Here is a 27,832-nt window from a genome sequence, read left to right as displayed (position 1 = left end):
TACAGCCACCACTAGGAGGAGCTCACTACATACAGATTTATACAGCCACCACTAGAGGGAGCTCACTACATACAGATTTATACAGTCACCACTAGGAGGAGCTCCCTACATACAGATTTATACAGCCACCACTAGGGAGAACTCACTACATACAGATTTATACAGCCACCACTAGGGGTAGCTCACTACATACAGATTTATACAGCCACCACTAGGGGGAGCTCACTACATACAGATTTATACAGCCACCACTAGAGGGAGCTCACTACATATAGATTTATACAGCCACCACTAGGAGGAGCTCACTACATACAGATTTATACAGCCACCACTAGAGGGAGCTCACTACATACAGATTTATACAGTCACCACTAGGAGGAGCTCACTACATACAGATTTATACAGTCACCACTAGGAGGAGCTCACTACATACAGATTTATACAGCCACCACTAGGGGGAGCTCACTACATACAGATTTATACAGCCACCACTAGAGGGAGCTCACTACATACAGATTTATACAGCCACCACTAGAGGGAGCTCACTACATACAGATTTATACAGCCACCACTAGAGGGAGCTCACTACATACAGATTTATACAGCCACCACTAGAGGGAGCTCACTATATACAGATTTATACAGTCACCACTAGGGGGAGCTCACTACATACAGATTTATACAGCCACCTCTAGAGGGAGCTCACTACATACAGATTTATACAGTCACCACTAGAGGGAGCTCACTACATACAGATTTATACAGTCACCACTAGGGAGAACTCACTACATACAGATTTATACAGCCACCACTAGGGGGAGCTCACTACATACAGATTTATACAGCCACCACTAGGGGGAGCTCACTACATACAGATTTATACAGCCACCACTAGAGGGAGCTCACTACATACAGATTTATACAGTCACCTCTAGGGGGAGCTCACTACATACAGATTTATACAGCCACCTCTAGAGGGAGCTCACTACATACAGATTTATACAGCCACCACTAGGGGGAGGTCACTATTTACAGATTTATACAGTCACCTCTAGAGGGAGCTCACTACTTACAGATTTATACAGCCACCACTAGAGGGAACTCACTACATACAGATTTATACAGCCACCACTAGGAGGAGCTCACTACATACAGATTTATACAGCCACCACTAGGAGGAGCTCACTACATACAGATTTATACAGCCACCACTAGGGGAGCTCACTACATACAGATTTATACAGTCACCTCTAGGGGGAGCTCACTACATACAGATTTATACAGCCACCTCTAGAGGGAGCTCACTACATACAGATTTATACAGCCACCACTAGAGGGAGCTCACTACATACAGATTTATACAGTCACCACTAGGAGGAGCTCACTACATACAGATTTATACAGTCACCACTAGGGGGAGCTCACTACATACAGATTTATACAGTCACCTCTAGGGGGAGCTCACTACATACAGATTTATACAACCACCACTAAAGGGAGCTCACTACATACAGATTTATACAGCCACCACTAGGGGGAGCTCACTACATACAGATTTATACAGCCACTACTAGGGAGAGCTCGCTACATACAGATTTATACAGCCACCACCAGAGGGAGCTCACTACATACAGATTTATACAGTCACCACTAGGAGGAGCTCACTACATACAGATTTATACAGCCACCACTAGAGGGAGCTCACTACATACAGATTTATACAGCCACCACTAGGGAGAGCTTGCTACATACAGATTTATACAGCCACCACTAGAGGGAGCTCACTACACACAGATTTATACAGTCACCACTAGAGGGAGCTCACTACATACAGATTTATACAGTCACCACTAGGAGGAGCTCACTACATACAGATTTATACAGCCACCACTAGGGGGAGCTCACTACACACAGATTTATACAGCCACCACTAGAGGGAACTCACTACGTACAGATTTATACAGCCACCACTAGAGGAAGTTCACTACATACAGATTTATACAGTCACCACTAGGAGAAGCTCACTACATACAGATTTATACAGCCACCACTAGGAGGAGCTCACTATATACAGATTTATACAGCCACCACTAGGAGGAGCTCACTACATACAGATTTATACAGCCACCACTAGGGAGAGTTCGCTACATAAAGATTTATACAGCCACCACTAGAGGGAGCTCACTACACACAGATTTATACAGTCACCACTAGGAGGAGCTCACTACATACAGATTTATACAGCCACCACTAGGGGGAGCTCACTACATACAGATTTATACAGCCACCACTAGGAGGAGCTCACTACATACAGATTTATACAGCCACCACTAGGGGGAGCTCACTACACACAGATTTATACAGCCACCACTAGGGGGAGCTCTCTTCATACAGATTTAGCATTATAAGGACCCTCTAGTGACGGCATCAGACACCCCCATTGTCATCAGTTAGTCCTATGGCAGCTTCGATGCTTCTGAGCAGCATCACTTATACAGCTCGTGGACCCCTGTAACATGCCCTCTGGTTGATACAGTTGTAGTTAGGCCTATACACACACACAGACACATGGTATCACACAATACACACAGGACGGGGACTTGTGCTGCTCATGTATTTGTGTCACGGGGGGCTCGGTGTAGACTCTATACAGCTGTGAGAGACCCCTGAATATACCGATGAGTGTTCTCATTCACTGACTAGCTCCGGACCACAGTGACCAGTGAGAGTGAAACGCACGTACGTTCCGACCTGTTTCCTAATGAGATTTTCTTGGCTGCTTACTGGAAAGTCATTAAAAACAAATTTGGATCTTGGCGCGCAGCCTCGTCACCCGGACCCCTCCAGCATGAGAATAACAATAGAGATAGTATTAACACCCCCCCGACTGTTCTCCTACAACTAATCCGCAATTATGTTACCTGCAAGATGCATCTGTGTGATAAGTGTCCCCCGAGGAGGCTCCGGAGCTGCGCTCCACAATGGAACCTGCGCACTTTATTATCAGGGGATCACCCAGCCCTCCCTACATTAAATATGAAGGTAAATTCTCATCTCGGACATGTAAGGGAACGCATCTATAGGATGGGGCAATGTGTCACGTCGTTGGGGATAGAGTGCTGGCCGCTCTCTGCATTCACTTCTATGGGAGTCCTGAGAATAGTGGAGCGGGCTTGCTTGGTAAACGCATGCGCGACCACCTCTACGCTCTGCGGCGCGGGACAGGGCCCATTTTCCAGAGAGGTGCGGGGCCCTGCGCTCTCTCCTGGCTCTGACTTCAGGCGGGTAACCTGGACGTAGCCAGGGGCCACCAATCACTAGGCTGCTTTGGGCCTCGGTCGGGGTGGTGCGCCGTCCCTCACAGCAGGATGACAAACAATTCCAGACGTTTGTGTCTGTGCAGTTTTGTGGGTTGTGGCATGTTGTCATGTCTTGTCTGTAAGATCTGCTATACAGCAGACTGCCTCTCCAAGCTGTACAGACTTGTCTTGTTCTTACACAGGAGCATTGCAGCCGTGTGCTGACTTCATACTCAGAGATGGAGGAATGAACACGTAGAAGTGTAAAAGCTGCGGAGATCTCTCCTGGAGTTATTGCACAGCAGCCACACGAAGGATGACAGGCACGAAGGATGACAGGCACGAAGGATGACAGGCACGAAGGATGACAGGCACGAAGGATGACAGGCACGAAGGATGACAGGCACGAAGGATGGCCGGCACGAAGGATGGCCGGCACGAAGGATGGCCGGCACGAAGGATGACAGGCACGAAGGATGACAGGCACGAAGGATGGCCGGCACGAAGGATGGCCGGCACGAAGGATGGCCGGCACGAAGGATGACAGGCACGAAGGATGACAGGCACGAAGGATGACAGGCACGAAGGATGACCGGCACGAAGGATGACAGGCAAGAAGGATGACAGGCAAGAAGGATGACAGGCAAGAAGGATGACAGGCAAGAAGGATGACAGGCACGAAGGATGGCGGGCACGAAGGGTGACCGGCACGAAGGATGACCGAAACTGCGGCGCGGGAATAACATGAGTAATAGTAGTACAGCGGTATTATTTACACAAAGGGTGACCGGCACGAAGGATGGCCGGCACGAAGGATGACCGGCACGAAGGATGACAGGCACGAAGGATGACAGGCACGAAGGATGACAGGCACGAAGGATGACAGGCACGAAGGATGACAGGCACGAAGGATGACAGGCACGAAGGATGACAGGCACGAAGGATGACAGGCACGAAGGATGACAGGCACGAAGGATGACAGGCACGAAGGATGACAGGCACGAAGGATGACCGGCACAAAGGATGACCGGCACAAAGGATGACCGGCACAAAGGATGACCGGCACAAAGGATGACCGGCACAAAGGATGACCGGCACAAAGGATGACCGGCACAAAGGATGACCGGCACAAAGGATGACCGGCACAAAGGATGACCGGCACAAAGGATGACCGGCACAAAGGATGACCGGCACAAAGGATGACAGGCAAGAAGGATGACAGGCAAGAAGGATGACAGGCAAGAAGGATGACAGGCAAGAAGGATGACCAGCACGAAGGATGGCGGGCACGAAGGATGGCGGGCACGAAGGATGACAGGCACGAAGGATGACAGGCACGAAGGATGACAGGCACGAAGGATGACAGGCACGAAGGATGACAGGCACGAAGGATGACAGGCACGAAGGATGACAGGCACGAAGGATGACAGGCACGAAGGATGACAGGCACGAAGGATGACAGGCACGAAGGGTGACCGGCACGAAGGATGACCGGCAAGAAGGATGACCGGCACGAAGGATGACAGGCAAGAAGGATGACAGGCAAGAAGGATGACAGGCAAGAAGGATGACAGGCAAGAAGGATGGCGGACACGAAGGGTGACCGGCACAAAGGATGACCGGCACAAAGGATGACCGGCACAAAGGATGACCGGCACAAAGGATGACCGGCACAAAGGATGACCGGCACAAAGGATGACCGGCACAAAGGATGACCGGCACAAAGGATGACCGGCACAAAGGATGACCGGCACAAAGGATGACCGGCACAAAGGATGACCGGCACAAAGGATGACCGGCACAAAGGATGACCGGCACAAAGGATGACCGGCACAAAGGATGACCGGCACAAAGGATGACCGGCACAAAGGATGACCGGCACGAAGGATGACCGGCACGAAGGATGACAGGCACGAAGGATGACAGGCACGAAGGATGACAGGCACGAAGGATGACCGGCACGAAGGATGACCGGCACGAAGGATGACCGGCACGAAGGATGACAGGCACGAAGGATGACAGGCACGAAGGATGACAGGCACGAAGGATGACAGGCACGAAGGGTGACCGGCACGAAGGATGACAGGCAAGAAGGATGACAGGCAAGAAGGATGACCGGCACGAAGGATGACCGGCACGAAGGATGGCGGGCACGAAGGGTGACCGGCACGAAGGATGACCGAAACTGCGGCGCGGGAATAACATGAGTAATAGTAGTACGGCGGTATTATTTACACAAAGGATGACCGGCACAAAGGGTGACCGGCACAAAGGGTGACAGGCAAGAAGGGTGACAGGCAAGAAGGATGACAGGCAAGAAGGATGACAGGCAAGAAGGATGACCGGCACAAAGGATGGCGGGCACGAAGGATGACAGGCAAGAAGGATGACAGGCAAGAAGGATGACAGGCAAGAAGGATGACAGGCAAGAAGGATGACCGGCACAAAGGATGACCGGCACAAAGGATGACCGGCACAAAGGATGACCGGCACGAAGGATGACCGGCACGAAGGATGACCGGCACGAAGGATGACCGGCACGAAGGATGACCGGCACGAAGGATGACCGGCACGAAGGATGACCGGCACGAAGGATGACCGGCACGAAGGATGACCGGCACGAAGGGTGACAGGCACGAAGGGTGACAGGCACGAAGGGTGACAGGCACGAAGGGTGACAGGCACGAAGGGTGACAGGCACGAAGGGTGACCGGCACGAAGGATGACAGGCAAGAAGGATGACAGGCAAGAAGGATGACAGGCAAGAAGGATGACAGGCACGAAGGATGGCCGGCACGAAGGGTGACCGGCACGAAGGGTGACCGGCACGAAGGATGACCGAAACTGCGGCGCGGGAATAACATGAGTAATAGTAGTACAGCGGTATTATTTACACAAAGGATGACCGGCACAAAGGATGACCGGCACAAAGGATGACCGGCACAAAGGATGACAGGCACAAAGGATGACAGGCACGAAGGATGACAGGCACGAAGGATGACAGGCACGAAGGATGACAGGCACGAAGGATGACAGGCACGAAGGATGGCCGGCACGAAGGATGGCCGGCACGAAGGATGACCGGCACGAAGGATGACCGGCACGAAGGATGACCGGCACGAAGGATGACCGGCACGAAGGATGACCGAAACTGCGGCGCGGGAATAACATGAGTAATAGTAGTACAGCGGTATTATTTACACGCTGCATAGCACAGATTATGTGTGCAAATGTTATTAGGTCATTGCTTGGCAGTATTATTAAACACTGTACAGTGGTATTATTGAGCGCTGTACGGTGGTATTATTGAGCGCTGTACGGTGGTATTATGGAGCGCTGTACGGTGGTATTATTAAACACTGTACAGTGGTATTATTGAGCGCTGTACGGTGGTATTATTCAGCGCTGTACGGTGGTATTATTGAGCGCTGTACGGTGGTATTATTGAGCGCTGTACGGTGGTATTATTCAGCGCTGTACGGTGGTATTATTCAGCGCTGTACGGTGGTATTATGGAGCGCTGTACAGTGGTATTATTGAGCGCTGTACGGTGGTATTATGGAGCGCTGTACGGTGGTATTATTGAACGCTGTACGGTGGTATTATTGAGCGCTGTACGGTGGTATTATTGAGCGCTGTACGGTGATATTATTGAGCACTGTACGGTGGTATTATGGAGCGCTGTACGGTGGTATTATGGAGCGCTGTACGGTGGTATTATGGAGCGCTGTACGGTGGTATTATGGAGCGCTGTACGGTGGTATTATGGAGCGCTGTACGGTGGTATTATGGAGCGCTGTACGGTGGTATTATTGAGGCCTGTGCAGTGGTATTATGGAGCGCTGCACGGTGGTATTATTCAGCGCTGTACGGTGGTATTATTGAGGCCTGTGCGGTGGTATTATTGAGCGCTGCACGGTGGTATTATTCAGCGCTGTACGGTGGTATTATTCAGCGCTGTACGGTGGTATTATTGAGGCCTGTGCAGTGGTATTATTGAGCGCTGCACGGTGGTATTATTCAGCGCTGCACGGTGGTATTATTGAGGCCTGTGCGGTGGTATTATTGAGCGCTGTACGGTGGTATTATTGAGCGTTGTACGGTGGTATTATTGAGGCCTGTGCGGTGGTATTATTGAGGCCTGTGCGGTGGTATTATTGAGGCCTGTGCGGTGGTATTATTGAGCGCTGCGTGAGGGCTGAGGTGTCGCTGCGCTATGAATCACGTCTGGTTGCAGTAATGCTGACAGGTGCGGCCGGGGGGCGCTCCGCTCTCTTCTCCTTTGTACTCCAGTGTATATTGGATCGGTGCAGAGCGTTTCTGATTTTGGCTGTATTATTTACACTGTGGGAGCCTTATTATAAGGCAGTGAACTGGGGTGACCCCAATAAACAGTTTTTCACAGTCCGATGAGCAAATGTTTCTCTTCCTCCCATCTTCTGTTTGTGTAGCGCGGCCATGGGATAATGGTAAATTGTTCTGCGGGTCCAGTAAAGGTCTCTGCCCTGATCTGTTCTGCTTCAGCCGCATTATCAGGGAGCAGAGGGAGGAATGCCGGGAATGCCGGCCCTGATTGTGCGGCTGTGAGGAGCCTCGCTGCCTCTGAATACATCAATTGTGAGCGGCTATAAGAATGATGAGCTAAACCCTATATCCTGCGCTGACACATGGGACGATCACACAGAAGCCCCGCACCACCCCACATGTCACCCCGCCATTTCTACTGGCCTCGCTGCCTTTGTCTGCAGTTATATCCTGTTATTTCCCTTCCCTAACCGAGCATAAGACTACCTGGAAACAGTCAGCAAGTAGGCAACGCACGGCCAACAGGTCTGATCGGGTCTATATTTATGTAAGAACTGAAGAATGTGAAGTGAAAAGTTCTAAAACTTTCTGGCGACTTTTCAACATCTCTGTTTGCTGTCAGTGATCTGCAGTGGTGCGTTACACAGAGGCGTACTTGGTGAAACGTACCTGGCACACATTGTAGTGCTCAAAGAGCGAGAGGAAGCCGACGTCACCGCGGCAGGAGATGCCTTTCAGAACGGTCATGTCCCCGTTCCCGGAGTCCAGCTCCAGCATGTCATTAAAGACGTTAGACGCGGCTCTGCCACTCAGTATGAGGTTTACCAGCTCCTGTGGATCAGAACGGGACATTATACACAGGGTCAGGCTTGCTATACAGTACACTGCCTCTCCAGGCTGCACAGACTTGTCTGAAGCCCCTCCCACTCAGGCAGCAGAATGACGGGCCCATCTTCTGCCTTGTTATATGGCCGTGCCTCCCCCCAACTCTGCAGCACTTAACGGCCAGGCAGAGTTACCAGATACATCTTGCTACTTTCCTAGAAGCAGATTAATCTAAGAAATAATTCGATTTGATATTAATTACCATTATTAACCATTAACATTTAATACCAAGAACGCAGCAGATGATCCTGATCAGTCTCTATTCCTCCGACTTACTATGTCAATTATCGGTTGTCACCACTAGAGGGCAATGGATAGGTATAATTCCAATAGACCTGAACAAACTACCACGTACCATCGCGTGGTGACCAGAGGAAGCAGAGATGTTTACTATGATGTCTATGGAAGAACATACAAAACAAGCTCTCTCCTATCAAAACATGATTAGGTAATTTAGCAAAATACTCCAAGTAATTAATTCAGAATATTTCTTAAGAAATTAATTGTAATTTCCACGTGTCTGATAAATAGTCTCTGAAAATAGACAGCTCCATAAAAGAGAGAAATAAACCCCCGATCACTGATGTGATCTCACATCTCGGCGGTCTTGTGATCGTCTCTCTCGCGGGGATAAGAGGAGAGAACGGCTTATTATGTTTACTGAATTTCTGCTCTGCCCCATGATGAAGAGGCGCTGCAGCAGCTCAGTATGGCTGCATCCCGTGTGACGCCCCCTATTAAAATGGACTGACCAGCGGCTCCACTAAACCTCGGGACACGCGCTCCTCACTCCACGAGAATAGCAGAGAACTACAAGACTTTATTTTGCTAAATTTTGAGTGGCGGCAGAGGGGCATGCTGGGAGTTGTAGTTTCACAACAACTATGGATAAAGGCAACTTTTTAAGCCCGAATAACCACAGCTGTAATCACGTAAAGTACAGTGGGGATCACTGCAATCACAGCTGTGTGGGAGCCATTCCCATCCAGGGGTGAGGGGGTTAAACGCACATACATGTGCTGACCTTAAGAAAGAGATCGGCCAAGTGGGACAAAGGTGCGAGGAACGAGCGAGCGAGAAAGAAGCAAGTGTGCGAGGAACGAGCGAGAAACGAGCGAATGAGAAAGAAGCAAGTGTGCGAGGAACGAGCGAGCGAGAAAGAAGCAAGTGTGCGAGGAACGAGCGAGAAACGAGCGAACGAGAAAGAAGCAAGTGTGCGAGGAACGAGCGAGCGAGAAAGAAGCAAGTGTGCGAGGAACGAGCGAGAAACGAGCGAACGAGAAAGAAGCAAGTGTGCGAGGAACGAGCGAGCGAGAAAGAAGCAAGTGTGCGAGAAACGAGCGAGCGAGAAAGAAGCAAGTGTGCGAGGAACGAGCGAGAAACGAGCGAACGAGAAAGAAGCAAGTGTGCGAGGAACGAGCGAGCGAGAAAGAAGCAAGTGTGCGAGGAACGAGCGAGAAACGAGCGAGCAAGAAAGAAGCAAGTGTGCGAGGAACGAGCGAGAAACGAGCGAGCGAGAAAGAAGCAAGTGAGCGAGGAACGAGCGAGGAAGAACCAAGTGTGCGAGAAACGAGCAAGCGAGAAAGAACCAAGTGTGCGAGAAACGAGCGAGCGAGAAAGAAGCAAGTGTGCGAGAAACGAGCGAGCGAGAAAGAAGCAAGTGTGCGAGAAACGAGCGAGCGAGAAAGAAGCAAGTGTGCGAGAAACGAGCGAGCGAGAAAGAAGCAAGTGTGCGAGGAACGAGCGAGCGAGAAAGAAGCAAGTGTGCGAGGAACGAGCGAGAAACGAGCGAGCAAGAAAGAAGCAAGTGTGCGAGAAACGAGCGAGAAAGAACCAAGTGTGCGAGGAACGAGCGAGCGAGAAAGAAGCAAGTGTGCGAGAAACGAGCGAGAGAGAAAGAAGCAAGTGTGCGAGGAACGAGCGAGAGAGAAAGAAGTGTGCGAGGAACGAGCGAGCGAGAAGCAAGTGAGCGAGGAACGAGCGAGCAAGAAGCAAGTGAGCGAGGAACGAGCGAGCAAGAAGCAAGTGTGCGAGAAACGAGCAAGCGAGAAAGAAGCAAGTGTGCGAGAAACGAGCGAGCGAGAAAGAAGCAAGTGTGCGAGAAACGAGCGAGCGAGAAAGAAGCAAGTGTGCGAGGAACGAGCGAGAAACGAGCGAGCAAGAAAGAAGCAAGTGTGCGAGGAACGAGCGAGCAAGAAGCAAGTGTGCGAGGAACAAGCGAGAAACGAGCGAGCGAGAAAGAAGCAAGTGTGCGAGGAACGAGCGAGCGAGAAAGAAGTGTGCGAGGAACGAGCGAGTGAGAAAGAAGCAAGTGTGCGAGGAACGAGCGAGTGAGAAAGAAGCAAGTGTGCGAGGAACGAGCGAGCGAGAAAGAAGCAAGTGTGCGAGAAACGAGCGAGCGAGAAAGAAGCAAGTGTGCGAGGAACGAGCGAGAAAGAAGCAAGTGTGCGAGGAACGAGCGAGCGAGAAAGAACCAAGTGTGCGAGAAACGAGCGAGCGAGAAAGAAGCAAGTGAGTGAGGAACAAGCGAGCGAGAAAGAAGCAAGTGTGCGAGAAACGAGCGAGAAAGAAGCAAGTGTGCGAGAAACGAGCGAGAAAGAAGTGTGCGAGGAACGAGCGAGAAAGAAGCAAGTGAGCGAGAAACGAGCGAGAAAGAAGTGTGCGAGAAACGAGCGAGAAAGAAGCAAGTGTGCGAGGAACGAGCGAGCGAGACAGAAGCAAGTGTGCAAGAAATGAGCGAGAAACGCACGAGCTGCCAGTATAGCGCGGTATAGATACAGTCCGGCACACTATAGCGCGGTATAGATACAGTCCGGCACACTATAGCGCGGTATAGATACAGTCCGGCACACTATAGCGCGGTATAGATACAGTCCGGCACACTATAGCGCGGTATAGATACAGTCCGGCACACTATAGCACGGTATAGATACAGTTCGGCACACTATAGCGCGGTATAGATACAGTCCGCCACACTATAGCGCGGTATAGATACAGTCCGCCACACTATAGCGCGGTATAGATACAGTTCGGCACACTATAGCGCGGTATAGATACAGTCCGGCACACTATAGCACGGTATAGATACAGTCCGGCACACTATAGCACGGTATAGATACAGTCCGGCACACTATAGCGCGGTATAGATACAGTTCGGCACACTATAGCGCGGTATAGATACAGTCCGGCACACTATAGCGCGGTATAGATACAGTTCGGCACACTATAGCGCGGTATAGATACAGTTCGGCACACTATAGCGCGGTATAGATACAGTCCGGCACACTATAGCGCGGTATAGATACAGTCCGGCACACTATAGCGCGGTATAGATACAGTCCGGCACACTATAGCGCGGTATAGATACAGTCCGGCACACTATAGCACGGTATAGATACAGTTCGGCACACTATAGCGCGGTATAGATACAGTCCGCCACACTATAGCGCGGTATAGATACAGTTCGGCACACTATAGCGCGGTATAGATACAGTCCGGCACACTATAGCACGGTATAGATACAGTCCGGCACACTATAGCACGGTATAGATACAGTCCGGCACACTATAGCGCGGTATAGATACAGTTCGGCACACTATAGCGCGGTATAGATACAGTCCGGCACACTATAGCGCGGTATAGATACAGTTCGGCACACTATAGCGCGGTATAGATACAGTTCGGCACACTATAGCGCGGTATAGATACAGTTCGGCACACTATAGCGCGGCATAGATACAGTTCGGCACACTATAGCGCGGCATAGATACAGTTCGGCACACTATAGCGCGGCATAGATACAGTCCGGCACACTATAGCGCGGTATAGATACAGTTCGGCACACTACAGCGCGGTATAGATACAGTTCGGCACACTATAGCGCGGCATAGATACAGTTCGGCACACTATAGCGCGGTATAGATACAGTCCGGCACACTATAGCGCGGTATAGATACAGTTCGGCACACTATAGCGCGGTATAGATACAGTCCGGCACACTATAGCGCGGTATAGATACAGTCCGGCACACTATAGCGCGGTATAGATACAGTTCGGCACACTATAGCGCGGCATAGATACAGTTCGGCAAACTATAGCGCGGTATAGATACAGTCCGGCACACTATAGCGCGGTATAGATACAGTTCGGCACACTATAGCGCGGTATAGATACAGTCCGGCACACTATAGCGTGGTATAGATACAGTTCGGCACACTATAGCGCGGTATAGATACAGTTCGGCACACTATAGCGCGGTATAGATACAGTCCGGCACACTATAGCGCGGTATAGATACAGTCCGGCACACTATAGCGCGGTATAGATACAGTTCGGCACACTATAGCGCGGTATAGATACAGTCCGGCACACTATAGCGCGGTATAGATACAGTCCGGCACACTATAGCACGGTATAGATACAGTCCGGCACACTATAGCACGGTATAGATACAGTCCGGCACACTATAGCGCGGTATAGATACAGTTCGGCACACTATAGCGCGGTATAGATACAGTCCGGCACACTATAGCGCGGTATAGATACAGTTCGGCACACTATAGCGCGGTATAGATACAGTTCGGCACACTATAGCGCGGTATAGATACAGTTCGGCACACTATAGCGCGGCATAGATACAGTTCGGCACACTATAGCGCGGTATAGATACAGTCCGGCACACTATAGCACGGTATAGATACAGTTCGGCACACTATAGCGTGGTATAGATACAGTTCGGCACACTATAGCGCGGTATAGATACAGTTCGGCACACTATAGCGCGGTATAGATACAGTCCGGCACACTATAGCGCGGTATAGATACAGTTCGGCACACTATAGCGCGGTATAGATACAGTCCGGCACACTATAGCGCGGTATAGATACAGTTCGGCACACTATAGCGCGGTATAGATACAGTCCGGCACACTATAGCGCGGTATAGATACAGTCCGGCACACTATAGCGCGGTATAGATACAGTCCGGCACACTATAGCGCGGTATAGATACAGTCCGGCACACTATAGCGCGGTATAGATACAGTCCGGCACACTATAGCGCGGTATAGATACAGTACAGCACAGTATAGTGCGGTATAGATAAAGTCCAGCACACTATATTGCAGTATAGATACAGTACAGCACAGTATAGTGCAGTATAGATACAGTACAGCACAGTATAGTGCGGTATAGATACAGTACAGCACAGTATAGTGCAGTATAGATATACCATGCAGCATATAATCTACCATTATATACACTGCTCAAAAAAGTAAAGTGAACACTTAAACCACAGAATATAACTCCAAGTAACTCAAACTTCTGTGAAATCAAACTGTCCACTTAGGAAGCAACACTGATTGACAATCAATTTCACCTGCTGTTGTGCAAATGGAATAGACAATAGATGGAAATTATTGGCAATTATCAAGACACCCTCAATAAAGGAGTGGTTCTGCAGGTGGGGACCACAGACCACATCTCAGTAACAATGCTTTCTGGCTGATGTTTTGGTCACTTTTGAATGTTCGTTGTGCTTTCACACTCGTGGTAGCATGAGACGGACTCTACAACCCACAGAAGTTGCTCAGGTAGTACAGCTCATCCAGGATGGCAAATCAATGCGAGCTGTGGCAAGAAGGTTTGCTGTGTCTGTCAGCGCAGTGTCCAGAGGCTGGAGGTGCTACCAGGAGACAGGCCAGTACACCAGGAGACGTGGAGGGGGCCGTAGGAGGGCAACAACCAAGCAGCAGGACCGCTACCTCCGCCTTTGTGCAAGGAAGATCAGGAGGAGCACTGCCAGAGCCCTGCAAAATGACCTCCAGCAGGCCACAAATGTGCATGTGTCTGCACAAACGGTTAGAAACCGACTCCATGAGGGTGGTATGAGGGCCCGACGTCCACAGATGGGGGTTGTGCTCACAGCCCAACACCGTGCAGGAAGCTTGGCATTTGCCACAGAACACCAGGATTGGCAAAGTGGCCACTGGCGCCCTGTGCTCTTCACAGATGAAAGCAGGTTCACACTGAGCACATGTGACAGACGTGACAGAGTCTGGAGACGCCGTGGAGAGCGATCTGCTGCCTGCAACATCCTTCAGCATGACCGGTTTGGCAGTGGGTCAGTAATGGTGTGGGGTGGCATTTCTTTGGTGGGCTGCACAGCCCCCCATGTGCTCGCCAGAGGTAGCCTGACTGCCATTAGGTACCGAGATGAGATCCTCAGACCCCTTGTGAGACCATATGCTGGTGCGGTTGGCCCTGGGTTCCTCCTACTGCAGGACAATGCCAGACCTCATGTGGCTGGAGTGTGTCAGCGGTTCCTGCAAGATGGAGACATTGAAGCTATGGACTGGCCGCCCGTTCCCCAGACCTGAATCCGATTGAGCACATCTGGGACATCATGTCTCGCTCCATCCACCAACGTCACGTTGCACCACAGACTGTCCAGGAGTTGGCGGATGCTTTAGTCCAGGTCTGGGAGGAGATCCCACAGGAGACCATCCACAACCTCATCAGGAGCATGCCCAGGCGTTGTAGGGAGGTCATACAGGCACGTGGAGGCCACACACAATACTCAGCCTCATCAGGAGCATGCCCAGGCGTTGTAGGGAGGTCATACAGGCACGTGGAGGCCACACACAATACTCAGCCTCATCAGGAGCATGCCCAGGCGTTGTAGGGAGGTCATACAGGCACGTGGAGGCCACACACAATACTCGGCCTCAGCAGGAGCATGCCCAGGCGTTGTAGGGAGGTCATACAGGCAAGAGGAGGCCACACACAATGCTGAGCCTCATCAGGAGCATGCCCAGGCGTTGTAGGGAGGTCATACAGGCACGTGGAGGCCACACACAATACTCAGCCTCATCAGGAGCATGCCCAGGCGTTGTAGGGAGGTCATACAGACACGTGGAGGCCACACACAATACTGAGACTCATCAGGAGCATGCCCAGGCGTTGTAGGGAGGTCATACAGGCACATGGAGGCCACACACAATACTGAGCCTCATCAGGAGCATGCCCAGGAGTTGTAGGGAGGTCATACAGACACGTGGAGGCCACACACAATACTCAGCCTCATCAGGAGCATGCCCAGGCATTGAAGGGAGGTCATACAGGCACGTGGAGGCCACACACAATACTGAGCCTCATCAGGAGCATGCCCAGGCGTTGTAGGGAGGTCATACAGGTATGTGGAGGCCACACACAATACTCAGCCTCATCAGGAGCATGCCCAGGCGTTGTAGGGAGGTCATACAGGCACGTGGAGGTCACACACAATACTCAGCCTCATCAGCAGCATGCCCAGGCATTGTAGGGAGGTCATACAGACACGTGGAGGTCACACACAATACTCAGCCTCATCAGCAGCATGCCCAGGCGTTGTAGGGAGGTCATACAGGCAAGTGGAGGCCACACACAATACTCAGCCTCATCAGGAGCATGCCCAGGCGTTGTAGGGAGGTCATACAGGCACGTGGAGGCCACACACAATACTCAGCCTCATCAGCAGCATGCCCAGGCGTTGTAGGGAGGTCATACAGGCACGTGGAGGTCACACACAATACTCAGCCTCATCAGGAGCATGCCCAGGCGTTGTAGGGAGGTCATACAGGCACGTGGAGGTCACACACAATACTCAGCCTCATCAGCAGCATGCCCAGGCATTGTAGGGAGGTCATACAGACACGTGGAGGCCACACACAATACTCAGCCTCATCAGGAGCATGCCCAGGCATTGTAGGGAGGTCATACAGACACGTGGAGGAAGCACACAATACTCAGCCTCATCAGCAGCATGCCCAGGCATTGTAGGGAGGTCATACAGACACGTGGAGGCCACACACAATACTCAGCCTCATCAGCAGCATGCCCAGGCATTGTAGGGAGGTCATACAGACACGTGGAGGAAGCACACAATACTCAGCCTCATCAGGAGCATGCCCAGGCGTTGTAGGGAGGTCATACAGGCACGTGGAGGCCACACACAATGCTGAGCCTCATCAGGAGCATGCCCAGGCGTTGTAGGGAGGTCATACAGACACGTGGAGGCCACACACAATACTCAGCCTCATCAGGAGCATGCCCAGGCGTTGTAGGGAGGTCATACAGGCATGTGGAGGCCACACACAATACTGAGACTCATCAGGAGCATGCCCAGGCATTGTAGGGAGGTCATACAGGCATGTGGAGGCCACACACAATACTCAGCCTCATCAGGAGCATGCCCAGGCATTGTAGGGAGGTCATACAGGCACGTGGAGGCCACACACAATACTGAGCCTCATCAGGAGCATGCCCAGGCGTTGTAGGGAGGTCATACAGACACGTGGAGGAAGCACACAATACTCAGCCTCATCAGGAGCATGCCCAGGCATTGTAGGGAGGTCATACAGGCACGTGGAGGCCACACACAATACTCAGCCTCATCAGGAGCATGCCCAGGCGTTGTAGGGAGGTCATACAGGCATGTGGAGGCCACACACAATACTCAGCCTCATCAGGAGCATGCCCAGGCGTTGTAGGGAGGTCATACAGGCACGTGGAGGCCACACACAATACTCAGCCTCATCAGGAGTATGCCCAGATGTTGTAGGGAGGTCATACAGGTACGTGGAGGCCACACACAATACTCAGCCTCATCAGGAGCATGCCCAGGCGTTGTAGGGAGGTCATACAGGCACGTGGAGGCCACACACAATACTGAGCCTCATCAGGAGCATGCCCAGGCGTTGTAGGGAGGTCATACAGGCACGTGGAGGCCACACACAATACTCAGCCTCATCAGGAGCATGCCCAGGCGTTGTAGGGAGGTCATACAGGCACGTGGAGGCCACACACAATACTCAGCCTCATCAGGAGCATGCCCAGGCGTTGTAGGGAGGTCATACAGGCACGTGGAGGCCACACACAATACTCAGCCTCATCAGGAGCATGCCCAGGCGTTGTAGGGAGGTCATACAGACACGTGGAGGCCGCACACAATACTCAGCCTCATCAGGAGCATGCCCAGGCGTTGTAGGGAGGTCATACAGACACGTGGAGGCCGCACACAATACTCGGCCTCATCAGGAGCATGCCCAGGCGTTGTAGGGAGGTCATACAGGCACGTGGAGGCCACACACAATACTGAGCCTCATCAGGAGCACGCCCAGGCGTTGTAGGGAGATCATACAGGCACGTGGAGGCCACACACAATACTGAGCCTCATCAGGAGCACGCCCAGGCGTTGTAGGGAGGTCATACAGGCACGTGAAGGCCACACACAATACTGAGCCTCATCAGGAGCATGCCCAGGCGTTGTAGGGAGGTCATACAGGCACGTGGAGGCCACACACAATACTGAGCCTCATCAGGAGCATGCCCAGGCGTTGTAGGGAGGTCATACAGGCACGTGGAGGCCACACACAATACTCAGACTCATCAGGAGCATGCCCAGGTGTTGTAGGGAGGTCATACAGGCACGTGGAGGCCACACACAATACTCAGCCTCATCAGGAGCATGCCCAGGCGTTGTAGGGAGGTCATACAGGCACGTGGAGGCCACACACAATACTCAGCCTCATCAGGAGCATGCCCAGGCGTTGTAGGGAGGTCATACAGGCACGTGGAGGCCACACACAATACTCAGCCTCATCAGGAGCATGCCCAGGCGTTGTAGGGAGGTCATACAGACACGTGGAGGCCGCACACAATACTCAGCCTCATCAGGAGCATGCCCAGGCGTTGTAGGGAGGTCATACAGACACGTGGAGGCCACACACAATACTCAGCCTCATCAGGAGCATGCCCAGGCGTTGTAGGGAGGTCATACAGGCACGTGGAGGCCACACACAATACTGAGCCTCATCAGGAGCATGCCCAGGCGTTGTAGGGAGGTCATAGAGGCACGTGGAGGCCACACACAATACTCAGCCTCATCAGGAGCATGCCCAGGTGTTGTAGGGAGGTCATACAGGCACGTGGAGGCCACACACAATACTCAGCCTCATCAGGAGCATGCCCAGGCGTTGTAGGGAGGTCATACAGGCACGTGGAGGCCACACACAATACTCAACCTCATCAGGAGCATGCCCAGGCGTTGTAGGGAGGTCATACAGGCACGTGGAGGCCACACACAATACTCAGCCTCATCAGGAGCATGCCCAGGCGTTGTAGGGAGGTCATACAGACACGTGGAGGCCGCACACAATACTCAGCCTCATCAGGAGCATGCCCAGGCGTTGTAGGGAGGTCATACAGACACGTGGAGGCCGCACACAATACTCAGCCTCATCAGGAGCATGCCCAGGCGTTGTAGGGAGGTCATACAGACACGTGGAGGCCGCACACAATACTCAGCCTCATCAGCAGCATGCCCAGGCGTTGTAGGGAGGTCATACAGACACGTGGAGGCCGCACACAATACTCGGCCTCATCAGGAGCATGCCCAGGCGTTGTAGGGAGGTCATACAGGCACGTGGAGGCCACACACAATACTCAGCCTCATCAGGAGCATGCCCAGGCGTTGTAGGGAGGTCATACAGGCACGTGGAGGCCACACACAATACTCAGCCTCATCAGGAGCATGCCCAGGCGTTGTAGGGAGGTCATACAGGCACGTGGAGGCCACACACAATACTCAGCCTCATCAGGAGCATGCCCAGGTGTTGTAGGGAGGTCATACAGGCACGTGGAGGCCACACACAATACTCAGCCTCATCAGGAGCATGCCCAGGCGTTGTAGGGAGGTCATACAGGCACGTGGAGGCCACACACAATACTCAGCCTCATCAGGAGCATGCCCAGGCGTTGTAGGGAGGTCATACAGGCACGTGGAGGCCACACACAATACTCAGCCTCATCAGGAGCATGCCCAGGCGTTGTAGGGAGGTCATACAGACACGTGGAGGCCGCACACAATACTCAGCCTCATCAGGAGCATGCCCAGGCGTTGTAGGGAGGTCATACAGACACGTGGAGGCCGCACACAATACTCAGCCTCATCAGGAGCATGCCCAGGCGTTGTAGGGAGGTCATACAGACACGTGGAGGCCACACACAATACTCAGCCTCATCAGGAGCATGCCCAGGCGTTGTAGGGAGGTCATACAGGCACGTGGAGGCCACACACAATACTGAGCCTCATCAGGAGCATGCCCAGGCGTTGTAGGGAGGTCATACAGGCACGTGGAGGCCACACACAATACTCAGCCTCATCAGGAGCATGCCCAGGTGTTGTAGGGAGGTCATACAGGCACGTGGAGGCCACACACAATACTCAGCCTCATCAGGAGCATGCCCAGGCGTTGTAGGGAGGTCATACAGGCACGTGGAGGCCACACACAATACTCAACCTCATCAGGAGCATGCCCAGGCGTTGTAGGGAGGTCATACAGGCACGTGGAGGCCACACACAATACTCAGCCTCATCAGGAGCATGCCCAGGCGTTGTAGGGAGGTCATACAGACACGTGGAGGCCGCACACAATACTCAGCCTCATCAGGAGCATGCCCAGGCGTTGTAGGGAGGTCATACAGACACGTGGAGGCCACACACAATACTCAGCCTCATCAGGAGCATGCCCAGGCGTTGTAGGGAGGTCATACAGACACGTGGAGGCCGCACACAATACTCAGCCTCATCAGCAGCATGCCCAGGCGTTGTAGGGAGGTCATACAGACACGTGGAGGCCGCACACAATACTCGGCCTCATCAGGAGCATGCCCAGGCGTTGTAGGGAGGTCATACAGACACGTGGAGGCCGCACACAATACTCAGCCTCATCAGGAGCATGCCCAGGCGTTGTAGGGAGGTCATACAGACACGTGGAGGCCACACACAATACTCAGCCTCATCAGGAGCATGCCCAGGCGTTGTAGGGAGGTCATACAGACACGTGGAGGCCGCACACAATACTCAGCCTCATCAGGAGCATGCCCAGGCGTTGTAGGGAGGTCATACAGACACGTGGAGGCCGCACACAATACTCAGCCTCATCAGGAGCATGCCCAGGCGTTGTAGGGAGGTCATACAGACACGTGGAGGCCACACACAATACTCAGCCTCATCAGGAGCATGCCCAGGCGTTGTAGGGAGGTCATACAGACACGTGGAGGCCGCACACAATACTCAGCCTCATCAGGAGCATGCCCAGGCGTTGTAGGGAGGTCATACAGACACGTGGAGGCCGCACACAATACTCAGCCTCATCAGGAGCATGCCCAGGCGTTGTAGGGAGGTCATACAGACACGTGGAGGCCACACACAATACTCAGCCTCATCAGGAGCATGCCCAGGCGTTGTAGGGAGGTCATACAGGCACGTGGAGGCCACACACAATACTCAGCCTCATCAGGAGCATGCCCAGGCGTTGTAGGGAGGTCATACAGGCACGTGGAGGCCACACACAATACTCAGCCTCATCAGGAGCATGCCCAGGTGTTGTAGGGAGGTCATACAGGCACGTGGAGGCCACACACAATACTCAGCCTCATCAGGAGCATGCCCAGGCGTTGTAGGGAGGTCATACAGGCACGTGGAGGCCACACACAATACTCAACCTCATCAGGAGCATGCCCAGGCGTTGTAGGGAGGTCATACAGGCACGTGGAGGCCACACACAATACTCAGCCTCATCAGGAGCATGCCCAGGCGTTGTAGGGAGGTCATACAGACACGTGGAGGCCGCACACAATACTCAGCCTCATCAGGAGCATGCCCAGGCGTTGTAGGGAGGTCATACAGACACGTGGAGGCCACACACAATACTCAGCCTCATCAGGAGCATGCCCAGGCGTTGTAGGGAGGTCATACAGACACGTGGAGGCCGCACACAATACTCAGCCTCATCAGCAGCATGCCCAGGCGTTGTAGGGAGGTCATACAGACACGTGGAGGCCGCACACAATACTCGGCCTCATCAGGAGCATGCCCAGGCGTTGTAGGGAGGTCATACAGACACGTGGAGGCCGCACACAATACTCAGCCTCATCAGGAGCATGCCCAGGCGTTGTAGGGAGGTCATACAGACACGTGGAGGCCACACACAATACTCAGCCTCATCAGGAGCATGCCCAGGCGTTGTAGGGAGGTCATACAGACACGTGGAGGCCGCACACAATACTCAGCCTCATCAGCAGCATGCCCAGGCGTTGTAGGGAGGTCATACAGACACGTGGAGGCCGCACACAATACTCGGCCTCATCAGGAGCATGCCCAGGCGTTGTAGGGAGGTCATACAGGCACGTGGAGGCCACACACAATACTCAGCCTCATCAGGAGCATGCCCAGGCGTTGTAGGGAGGTCATACAGGCACGTGGAGGCCACACACAATACTCAGCCTCATCAGGAGCATGCCCAGGCGTTGTAGGGAGGTCATACAGGCACGTGGAGGCCACACACAATACTCAGCCTCATCAGGAGCATGCCCAGGCGTTGTAGGGAGGTCATACAGGCACGTGGAGGCCACACACAATACTCAGCCTCATCAGGAGCATGCCCAGGCGTTGTAGGGAGGTCATACAGGCACGTGGAGGCCACACACAATACTCAACCTCATCAGGAGCATGCCCAGGCGTTGTAGGGAGGTCATACAGGCACGTGGAGGCCACACACAATACTCAGCCTCATCAGGAGCATGCCCAGGCGTTGTAGGGAGGTCATACAGGCACGTGGAGGCCACACACAATACTCAGCCTCATCAGGAGCATGCCCAGGCGTTGTAGGGAGGTCATACAGACACGTGGAGGCCGCACACAATACTCAGCCTCATCAGGAGCATGCCCAGGCGTTGTAGGGAGGTCATACAGACACGTGGAGGCCACACACAATACTCAGCCTCATCAGGAGCATGCCCAGGCGTTGTAGGGAGGTCATACAGACACGTGGAGGCCGCACACAATACTCAGCCTCATCAGCAGCATGCCCAGGCGTTGTAGGGAGGTCATACAGACACGTGGAGGCCGCACACAATACTCGGCCTCATCAGGAGCATGCCCAGGCGTTGTAGGGAGGTCATACAGGCACGTGGAGGCCACACACAATACTCAGCCTCATCAGGAGCATGCCCAGGCGTTGTAGGGAGGTCATACAGGCACGTGGAGGCCACACACAATACTCAGCCTCATCAGGAGCATGCCCAGGCGTTGTAGGGAGGTCATACAGGCACGTGGAGGCCACACACAATACTCAGCCTCATCAGGAGCATGCCCAGGCGTTGTAGGGAGGTCATACAGGCACGTGGAGGCCACACACAATACTCAGCCTCATCAGGAGCATGCCCAGGCGTTGTAGGGAGGTCATACAGGCACGTGGAGGCCACACACAATACTCAGCCTCATTGTGACTTGTTTTAAGGACATTACATCAAAGTTGGATCAGCCTGTAGTGTGTTTTTCCACTTTAATTTTGATGGTGACTCCAAATCCAGGCCTCCATTGGTTAATAAATGTGATTTCCATTGATGATTTTTGTGTGATTTTGTTGTCAGCACATTCAGCTTTCTACAGAACAAAGTATTCAGTGAGATTTCATTCATTCAGATCTAGGATGGGTTATTTCAGGGTTCCCTTTAGTTTTGTGAGCAGTGTATATACACGGGCTGCAGTATACAGCCGCGGCAGCGATACGGCCGGGTGGGTGAGAGGCGGCGAGGCTCCACTGTGGCTCTGGATACTTTACTTGCAATGTGTCACCCATCTCTAACAGATTGTGGATATGGAGATCCGGCATCTACTGCAGCTGCTGCTGCACCTCATTTCCTCCAATGCCTGATACCAAGAGACGCGCAGATCTCAGCAGGTTACCTGGGTACAGTAGGCATGGGCACCAATTAAGCAGGTTGTGGGGACATCAAAATCCTTATGAATCCTGTAAAGAAATATAAAGAGAAATCAGTGACGTGCTGCAGACCAAATGTGGGAAATCAGAGACGTGCTGCAGAGCAAATGTGGGAAATCAGAGACGTGCTGCAGAGCAAATGTGGGAAATCAGTGACGTGCTGCAGAGCAAATGTGGGAAATCAGAGACGTGCTGCAGAGCAAATGTGGGAAATCAGAGACGTGCTGCAGAGCAAATGTGGGAAATGAGTGACGTGCTGCAGAGCACAGGCAGAAGATCCGCGAGATGCTGCAGGATCCATGAGGTCAGTATCTGCCTGACAACCTGTTGAGGAGCAGAGCTGAGATCGTGCAGGTTGTCGAACAGCAAAGCTGAGATCACGCAGGTTGTGGCACAGCAGGGCTGAGATCGTGCAGGTTGTCGAACAGCAGAGCTGAGATTGCGCAGGTTGTGGCACAGCAGAGCTGAGATTGCGCAGGTTGTGGCACAGCAGGGCTGAGATCGTGCAGGTTGTCGAACAGCAGGGCTGAGATCGTGCAGGTTGTGGCACAGCAGGGCTGAGATCGTGCAGGTTGTGGCACAGCAGAGCTGAGATCGTGCAGGTTGTGGCACAGCAGAGCTGAGATCGCGCAGGTTGTGGCACAGCAGAGCTGAGATCGCGCAGGTTGTGGCACAGCAGGGCTGAGATCGTGCAGGTTGTGGCACAGCAGGGCTTAGATCGTGCAGGTGGTCGAACAGCAGAGCTGAGATTGCGCAGGTTGTGGCACAGCAGAGCTGAGATCGCGCAGGTTGTGGCACAGCAGAGCTGAGATCGCGCAGGTTGTGGCACAGCAAAGCTGAAATCACGCAGGTTGTGGCACAGCAGAGCTGAGATCGTGCAGGATGTGGCACAGCAGAGCTGAGATCACGCAGGTTGTGGCACAGCAGAGCTGAGATCGCGCAGGTTGTGGCACAGCAGAGCTGAGATCGCGCAGGTTGTCGCACAGCAGAGCTGAGATCGCGCAGGTTGTCGCACAGCAGAGCTGAGATCGCGCAGGTTGTCGCACAGCAGAGCTGAGATCGCGCAGGTTGTCGCACAGCAGAGCTGAGATCGCGCAGGTTGTCGCACAGCAGAGCTGAGATAGTGCACATTGTCGCACAGCAGAGCTGAGATCACGCAGGTTGTCGCACAGCTCTCCTATATAGCACTATGCAGCCGCTTGTGTTGATTTCGCCCCTCTGAGGTCACAGTGACCCCGCTGTCCTCATTAATGGCAGCGCACCCCCCGAATAGTCCAGCACTGCCTGCGCAGGGAGATTAATCAGAGCTGTCACACAGATGAATATCTGCCCGACAGATCACCGCTTGTGACAAAAGGAGGATGTGCTAATGACATGTTCAGCCGTAAACAACGTGGGAACGGAGCGTCGGCATCTGCGCATCAGATCATCGGCCCATAGAGGAAGCAGCAATCAGGAGAGTTCACACAGACACAACAACAGCAGCGCCCGAGACCCCCACAACCCCCCAAACAAGATCAACTCCAAGAGAAATGTGCCCCCAACTCATCCGCTCACCCCTCACTAGTACTGCCGCCCTCTGCTGTGCAATGGGGGTGAGACATCAGTCTATGATGAAAAGTTCTGCAACTTTTTGTTTCCACTTTGCTCTCTGTGTCTTCAGCCTCTAATTGCACACAGCTGCAGGTTTGCTACCATTGTATCCAGCCCTCTGTGCAATGATTGGCCTGTGCTCCAGACTGATACAATGTAACCAAAGGAAAAAGATTTGTGCAGCTGTCAAAACTCAAATGATTTCTTGGTAGGATAAAACTGTAACAAACCCTCAGCAGTGAGAAGGACAGGCTCGAGTGTTTATATAACAAAAATAATAATGGGTTCTGGTGCGAATCAAAAAGGGCAGCTGCGGACATCTCATACCCTGTGGATGGTTCAGATCAGGTCACGGGTAACGGGCAGAAGTCATCAATGAATCCAACCCTGGGGGGAACAATTTACTGCAGGGTGCAAAGGGTTAAACAGCTGCAATTATAATAAAAGCTGATTGCCCAAAACTAATCATGTTGAGGGGGCAGAATAGTGAGTGCAGCTCTGGAGTATAATACAGGATGTAACTCAGGATCAGTAATGTAATGTATGTACACAGTGACTGCACCAGCAGAACAGTGAGTGCAGCTCTGGAGTATAATACAGGGTGTAACTCAGGATCAGTAATGTAATGTATGTACACAGTGACTGCACCAGCAGAATAGTGAGTGCAGCTCTGGAGTATAATACAGGGTGTAACTCAGGATCAGTAATGTAATGTATGTACACAGTGACTGCACCAGCAGAATAGTGAGTGCAGCTCTGGAGTATAATACAGGATGTAACTCAGGATCAGTAATGTAATGTATGTACACAGTGACTGCACCAGCAGAATAGTGAGTGCAGCTCTGGAGTATAATACAGGAGGTAACTCAGGATCAGTAATGTAATGTATATACACAGTGACTCCGCCAGCAGAATAGTGAGTGCAGCTCTGGAGTATAATACAGGGTGTAACTCAGGATCAGTAATGTAATGTATGTACACAGTGACTGCACCAGCAGAATAGTGAGTGCAGCTCTGGAGTATAATACAGGATGTAACTCAGGATCAGTAATGTAATGTATGTACACAGTGACTGCACCAGCAGAACAGTGAGTGCAGCTCTGGAGTATAATACAGGGTGTAACTCAGGATCAGTAATGTAATGTATGTACACAGTGACTGCACCAGCAGAATAGTGAGTGCAGCTCTGGAGTATAATACAGGAGGTAACTCAGGATCAGTAATGTAATGTATATACACAGTGACTGCACCAGCAGAATAGTGAGTGCAGCTCTGGAGTATAATACAGGATGTAACTCAGGATCAGTAATGTAATGTATGTACACAGTGACTCCACCAGCAGAATAGTGAGTGCAGCTCTGGAGTATAATACAGGATGTAACTCAGGATCAGTAATGTAATGTATGTACACAGTGACTGCACCAGCAGAATAGTGAGTACAGCTCTGGGGTATAATACAGGATGTAACTCAGGACCAGTAATGTAATGTATGTACACAGTGACTGCACCAGCAGAATAGTGAGTGCAGCTCTGGAGTATAATACAGGAGGTAACTCAGGATCAGTAATGTAATGTATGTACACAGTGACTGCACCAGCAGAATAGTGAGTACAGCTCTGGGGTATAATACAGGATGTAACTCAGGACCAGTAATGTAATGTATGTACACAGTGACTGCACCAGCAGAATAGTGAGTGCAGCTCTGGAGTATAATACAGGATGTAACTCAGGATCAGTAATGTAATGTATGTACACAGTGACTGCACCAGCAGAATAGTGAGTGCAGCTCTGGAGTATAATACAGGATGTAACTCAGGATCAGTAATGTAATGCATGTACACAGTGACTGCACCAGCAGAATAGTGAGTGCAGCTCTGGAGTATAATACAGGAGGTAACTCAGGATCAGTAATGTAATGTATGTACACAGTGACTGCACCAGCAGAATAGTGAGTGCAGCTCTGGAATATAATACAGGAGGTAACTCAGGATCAGTAATGTAATGTATGTACACAGTGACTGCACCAGCAGAATAGTGAGTGCAGCTCTGGAGTATAATACAGGAGGTAACTCAGGATCAGTAATATAATGTATGTACACAGTGACTGCACCAGCAGAATAGTGAGTGCAGCTCTGGAGTATAATACAGGAGGTAACTCAGGATCAGTAATGTAATGTATGTACACAGTGACTCCACAAGCAGAATAGTGAGTGCAGCTCTGGAGTATAATACAGGATGTAACTCAGGATCAGTAATGTAAAGTATGTATACAGTGACTGCACCATCAGAATAGTGAGTGCAGCTCTGGAGTATAATACAGGATGTAACTCAGGATCAGTAATGTAATGTATGTACACAGTGACTGCACCATCAGAATAGTGAGTGCAGCTCTGGAGTATAATACAGGATGTAACTCAGGATCAGTAATGTAAAGTATGTATACAGTGACTGCACCATCAGAATAGTGAGTGCAGCTCTGGAGTATAATACAGGAGGTAACTCAGGATCAGTAATGTAATGCATGTACACAGTGACTGCACCAGCAGAATAGTGAGTGCAGCTCTGGAGTATAATACAGGAGGTAACTCAGGATCAGTAATATAATGTATGTACACAGTGACTCCACAAGCAGAATAGTGAGTGCAGCTCTGGAGTATAATACAGGATGTAACTCAGGATCAGTAATGTAAAGTATGTATACAGTGACTGCACCATCAGAATAGTGAGTGCAGCTCTGGAGTATAATACAGGGTGTAACTCAGGATCAGTAATGTAATGTATGTACACAGTGACTGCACCAGCAGAATAGTGAGTGCAGCTCTGGAGTATAATACAGGATGTAACTCAGGATCAGTAATGTAAAGTATGTATACAGTGACTGCACCATCAGAATAGTGAGTGCAGCTCTGGAGTATAATACAGGATG

The 27,832-nt window shown here is 51.8% G+C and overlaps 1 protein-coding gene across 3 annotated transcripts in view; it reads right to left on the bottom strand.

Moving 5' to 3' along the window:
• The window catches only part of MINDY4 (MINDY lysine 48 deubiquitinase 4), a 205,654-nt gene that overhangs the window by 125,061 nt on the left and 52,761 nt on the right, over nucleotides 1–27,832 (bottom strand). For 2 of the 3 annotated variants that reach the window (XM_073677206.1, XM_073677207.1), the window contains exons 14-15: nucleotides 23,280–23,343; nucleotides 8,274–8,435 (exon numbers count right to left, since the gene is read on the bottom strand). In XM_073677206.1, coding sequence (XP_073533307.1) covers nucleotides 8,274–8,435; nucleotides 23,280–23,343 — 226 coding nt within the window. The remainder of the gene's footprint in view (nucleotides 1–8,273; nucleotides 8,436–23,279; nucleotides 23,344–27,832) is intronic. The other variant, XM_073677208.1, reaches the window with a different exon arrangement.

This window comes from Phyllobates terribilis, unplaced genomic scaffold, assembly GCF_046119375.1.
Source record: "Phyllobates terribilis strain yellow unplaced genomic scaffold, ASM4611937v1 Scaffold_4__5_contigs__length_816908805, whole genome shotgun sequence".
Classification (NCBI taxonomy): Eukaryota; Metazoa; Chordata; class Amphibia; order Anura; family Dendrobatidae; genus Phyllobates; species Phyllobates terribilis.
This window is presented reverse-complemented; position numbering and strand designations above follow the sequence as displayed.